The 6,000-nt window shown below is 39.5% G+C and overlaps 1 protein-coding gene across 1 annotated transcript in view; it reads right to left on the bottom strand.

The window, feature by feature from the left end:
- Window positions 1–955: 955 nt before the first annotated feature.
- The window catches only part of LOC133659935 (carboxy-terminal domain RNA polymerase II polypeptide A small phosphatase 1-like), a 44,296-nt gene continuing 39,251 nt past the window's right edge, over window positions 956–6,000 (bottom strand). Inside the window, exon 7 of the mRNA XM_062062861.1 lies at window positions 956–4,388. Coding sequence (XP_061918845.1) covers window positions 4,260–4,388 — 129 coding nt within the window. The 3' untranslated portion in view covers window positions 956–4,259. The remainder of the gene's footprint in view (window positions 4,389–6,000) is intronic.

The raw sequence follows: 6,000 nt of genomic DNA, 5'->3' as shown, positions 1-6,000 counted from the left end.
CACCACATGGGCTCAGGAACACTTCAGAAACCCACTGTCAGTAACTACAGTTGGTCGCTACATCTGTAAGTGCAAGATAAAACGCTCCTATGCAAGGCGAAAACCATTTATCAACAACACCCAGAAACGCTGTCGGCTTCGCTCATCTAAGATGGACTGATGCAAAGTGGAAAAGTGTTCTGTGGTCTGACGAGTCCACATTTCACATTGTTTTTGGAAACTGAGGACGTCGTGTCCTCCGGACCAAAGAGGAAAAGAACCATCCGGATTGTTATAGGCGCAAAGTGTAAAAGCCAGCATGTGTGATGGTATGGGGGTGTATTAGTGCCCAGGACATGGGTAACTTACACATCTGTGAAGGTACATACAGGTTTTGGAGCAACATATGTTGCCATCTAAGCAACGTTATCGTGGGACGCCCCTGCTTATTTCAGCAAAACAATGCCAAGGCCACGTGTTACAACAGCGTGGCTTCATAGTCAAAGAGTGCGGGTACTAGACTGGCCTGCCTGTAGTCCAGACCTGTCTCCCGTTGAAAATGTGTGGCGTATTATGAAGCCTAAAATAGCACAACGGACTGTTGAACAACTTAAGCTGTACATCAAGCAAGAATGGGAAAGAATTCCACCTGAGAAGCTTCAAAAATGTGTCTCCTCAGTTCCCAAACCTTTACTGAGTGTTGTTAAAAGGAAAGGCCATGTAACACAGTGGTGAACATACCCATGTGCCAACTTTTTTTGCAATGTGTTGCTGCCATTACATTCTAAGTTAATGCTTATTTGCAAAAAGTTTGAACATTAAATATCTTGTCTTTGCGGTCTATTCAACTGAATATAAGTTGAAAAGGATTCGCAGATCATCGTATTCTGTTTTTATCTACGAATTACACAACGTGCCAACTTCACTGGCTTTGGGTTTTCTACAGACCAACTACAAAAAAACGTTACTTATTCCACTCAATGAAATACAAATGATTTCATAACCTTTATTTGGGTGTTTTTCTGTTAAATAATCCTGCCGTAAAATAACTATGTATGTTATGTATAAGTGGCTATACAATATCAGCAGGTATCAAATACTAAATGCTATATTAATGGCAAGTTTGCTTTGTTGCTGTGCAAAACACAAATCTACTGAACACGTGAGGTACAGTAGCAGCCCTGTGGTGACGTCAGACAAATTCATAGTCATTAAAAACCCTCCCCGAAAAACACAATTAGAAAATGTTTACTGTTAGGTGCCTATAACAGTAATATTCTATTACTGCGGTCTTCTGCTGGCATTGGACTGGATCATTTGCATACTGAAAAGCTGAGGAATGGCATTGAGAAGTGGAAGAAAAAAAATATTTAGGAAAAATATTTTGATTGCCAGGATCTTCTTAAAACATGAACACTGTCATAAATCATAATAAAACGAGTTTGAATCATCATCCATCCCTGCCTGTTCTCAATGGAGTCGCTTCAAAAAGCACAGTCCAGTCATTCAGCGTCTTTTCCAGGCCGCACTGCTCGTCATATCTGGAATTGTTCAATTCCACCTTAAGAACAAGTCAGTACGATTTGTGTTCCTACTTTGCCCCGGAGATAAAATTGCATCCCAGCTTAAAACAGTGGTTCTTAACCTGGGTTCGATCGAACCCTAGGGGTCCGGTGAGTCAACCTCAATGGGTTTGGCGGAGGTCGAGACACACCCGACTCATCGTGTAAATAAAAACTTCTCCCTATCGGCAACAGCGGAAGTCACACTGATTTGCAGGTGTGTGAATTTGTTGTGAGTTTATGCACTGTGTTGGTGTTGTTCTTTGAACAAGGTGATGTTCATGCACGGTTGGTAACACTTTAGTATGGGGAACATCTTCACCATTAATTAGTTGTTTATTAACATGCAAATTAGTAACATATTGGCTCTTAACTAGTCATTATTTAAGGCCTACTGAAAGCCACTACTAGCGACCACGCAGTCTGATAGTTTATATATCAATGATGAAATCTTAACATTGCAACACATGCCAATACGGCCGGGTTAACTTATAAAGTGACATTTTAAATTTCCCGCTAAACTTCCGGTTGAATGATGGCGTATGCGCGTGACGTCGATGGTTGAAACGGAAGTATTCGGACACATTGTATCCCAATACAAAAAGCTCTGTTTTCATCTCATAATTCCACAGTATTCTGGACATCTGTGTTGGTGAATCTGTTGCAATTTGTTTAATGAACAATGGAGACTGCAAAGAAGAAAGCTGTAGGTGGGATCGGTGTATTAGCGGCTGGCTGCAGCAACACAAACAGGAGGACTTTGAGTTGGATGGCAGACGCGCTATCCGACGCTAGCCGCCGACCGCGTCGATGATCGGGTGAAGTCCTTCGTCGCGCCGTCGAACGCTGGAACGCAGGTGAGCACGGGTGTTGATGAGCGGATGAGGGCTGGCTGGCGTAGGTGGATAGCTAATGTTTTTAGCATAGCTCTGTGAGGTCCCGTTGCTAAGTTAGCTTCAATGGCGTCGTTAGCAACAGCATTGTTAAGCTTCGCCAGGCTGGAAAGCATTAACCGTGTAGTTACATGTACATGGTTTAATAGTATTGTTGATCTTCTGTCCATCTTTCCAGTCGGGGGTTTATTTCTTTTGTTTCTATCTGCAGTTAAGCCCGATGCTATCATGTTAGCTCCGTAGCTAAAGTGCTTCGCCGATGTATTGTCGTGGAGATAAAAGTCACTGTGAATGTCCATTTCACATTCTCGACTCTCATTTTCAAGAGGATATAGTATCCCAGGTGGTTTAAAATACAAATCCGTGATCCACAGTAGAAAAAGGAGAGAGTGTGGAATCCAATGAGCCAGCTTGTACCTAAGTTACGGTCAGAGCGAAAAAAGATACGTCCCGCACTGCCTCTCTAGTCCTTCACTCTCACGTTCCTCATCCACGAATCTTTCATCCTGGCTCAAATTAATGGGGTTAATCGTCGCTTTCTCGGTCCGAAACGCTCTCGCTGCTGGTGTAAACAATGGGGAAATGTGAGGAGCCCTTCAACCTGTGACGTCACGCTACTTCCGGTACAGGCAAGGCTTTTTTTTTTATCAATGACCAAAAGTTGCGAACTCTTATCGTCGATGTTCTCTACTAAATCCTTTCAGCAAAAATATGGCAATATCGCGAAATGATCAAGTACGACACATAGAATGGATCTGCTATCCCCGTTTAAATAAAAAAAAATTCATTTCAGTAGGCCTTTAACTAGTCATTATTAAGTACTTATTAATGCTTTATTCGGCATGGCCTTATTCTAACCCTCTAACCCTAACCAAATAACTCTAAATGAAGTCTTTATTACTTAGAATATGTTCCCCTGGTGTCCAAATAACTTTAAATTAAGTCTTTGTTACTTAGAATATGTTCCCCTAGTGTCCAAATAACTTTAAATTAAGTCTTTATTTCTTAGAATATGTTCCCCTAGTGTCCAAATAACTTTAAATTAAGTCTTTGTTACTTAGAATATGTTTCCCATACTAAAGTGTTACCAAAAAAATATAACTTTGCCTTGAATTTGAAAAAAAACTAAACATTTTATTTTTCACTAAAGAAGGGTTGGGTGAATGCGCATATGAAACTGGTGGGGTTCGGTACCTCCAACAAGGTTAAGAACCACTGGCTTAAAACCATCAACAAAATGAATCCAGGGGGGTTTTTAGAGTGGATTGTTGCTTTAAATAGAGACACACTTTGCACCCTTTGCGTGAGTTTCCAGCCTATGTGTACCGTTTCGGAATAAAAGAGAAAGAGGACGACGTACTTAGTTCCGCACTTCCTATGCTCCTCTTAAGAATTCCAAGTTTTTCACTCAAAAGGTGGAAGTGAGCCCGTCGAACGCAACGCAACTTGAGTTTACAGCAAGTGTGACATTTGACCTCTGTGGCACGGCAGGTGTAGCTAAAATATTTGTTGTTGTAGCAAAGTTTAAAAAAGGCACATTCTGGATGCCGAGTCCTTAGAATTGCCCTACGAAAGGGCAAAAAAAAAAAACGTCCTTAAAAATCCACGCAGGTGTCGCTTCCTGAGCTGAGGAACGAGGAAGGCTAATGTAGAGCAGTTTCCTGCTCGACCAGGAGGTGGCGGCGCCAACAACATGGAAGACTTCCTGGCATGGGAAGAGTCTCAGTCTAGGGTGGAAACCCTCACTGATGTGAATTTGATTGTGTCAGATTTACATGCTGGTTTTGTTCGGATGTGTATTTTAAAAAATAAAAAAAAAATTCTGTTAGCTTGTGGCCCCTTGGTGCTTGAGGACAGTGTAGACGTTGTCCACTTTGCTTAGGCGCTCGAAGAAAGGGATGAGGTCCAGCAGCTCGGTGTCGGACATGTCGTCGAACCACGAGGCCACGGGCACCTGGGGGATGACCACACAATCTTGTGAACGAGCGAGACAGGATAAAGGATGCGCTTGTTAGATCTATTTGCTAGGGGTGTCCCGATTTTGCACGTCCAATACGATACCGATATTGGAGTCCTGGGTATTGCACTGCAAAAATTTCAATCTAAGTAAGATGAAATATCTCAAACAAGGGTGATATTTGCTTATTTTCTGTCTGGTAAGATAATTCTTCTCAATAAGCAGATTTGATGTTAGAGTGTTTTACTTGTTTTAAGGGTTTTGGTCCTAAATGATGTCAGTAAGATATTACAGCTTGTTGCTGAGATTTGATGACCTATATTGAGTAAAACATGCTTGAAACTAGAATATCAACTGTTGCAAAGCTGTGTCATCAACACTCACAAGTAGAAAACTACTTTTTTAAAGTAATGATTTCTTACGTCAAGCATGAAAAAAAAAAAACATGACTTTGACACAATTGTGTCTCATAATTAAAACAGATGACAGCCAAATGGACTTTGCTGTTTTATTTTCAATGAAAAAATAGAAAATACGTACTCATTAGGGCTGCAACAACTAATCGATTAAATCGTTTAAAATCGATTATAAAAATAGTTGCCGATTAATTTAGTCAATCTATGCTATGCGCATGCGCAGAGGCTTTTAAAAAAATAAAAAAATAAAAATATTTTTTTATTTTTAAATAAACCTTTATTTATAAACTGCAACATGTAAAAACCGCTGAGAAACAATAATCAAAATAAGTATGGTGCCAGTATGCTGTTTTTTTTCAATAAAATACTTGAAAGGATAGAAATGTAGTTTGTCTCCTTTATCCGATTATTAATCGAAGTAATAATCAACAGATTAATCGATTATCAAATGAATCGTTAGTTGCAGCCCTAGTACTCATATAGTAGTACAGTTGGCACAGTACAGTAAACTGACAGTTAATATTTAAACATTTAACATGTGACATTTCTAACAATTTTTAACAGAAATAGTTCATGCACATTCAGATGAATTCTTCAAAATTACAAATAAAAAATTGTTGGCCGGGGGCCAGGCTGTGTGTGTGTGTATATATATATATATATATATATATATATGTATTCCTTGCGCACTAATTGACTGAAAGAGCACGCACTTGGCGCGATGATGTCATGTTGTCGATGGAAAAATGCATTTTTAGACAATATGATTTGCCTGAGCGGCTAGGAGACCCCGAGAGTAACAAGCGCTTGCCTTGTTGCCTTTCCATTAAGAACAATAAATTAGTTTTTAGTAGGGATGTCCGATAATGGCTTTTTGCCGATATCCGATATTCCGATATTGTCCAACTCTTTAATTACCGATACCGATATCAACCGATACCGATATCAACCGATATATGCAGTCGTGGAATTAACACATTATTATGCCTAATTTGGACAACCAGGTATGGTGAAGATAAGGTACTTTTTTAAAAAATTTGTAAAATAAGATAAATAAATTAAAAACATTTTCTTGAATAAAAAAGAAAGTACAACAATATAAAAACAGTTACATAGAAACTAGTAATGAATGAAAATGAGTCAAATTAACTGTTAAAGGTTAGTACTATTAGTGGAGCAGCAGCACGCACAAT

Source organism: Entelurus aequoreus, linkage group LG01 (genome assembly GCF_033978785.1).
Source record: "Entelurus aequoreus isolate RoL-2023_Sb linkage group LG01, RoL_Eaeq_v1.1, whole genome shotgun sequence".
In the NCBI taxonomy this organism is placed as follows: Eukaryota; Metazoa; Chordata; class Actinopteri; order Syngnathiformes; family Syngnathidae; genus Entelurus; species Entelurus aequoreus.
Note: the sequence above shows the minus strand (reverse complement) of the source record. Positions and strands in the feature narration are given on the sequence as shown.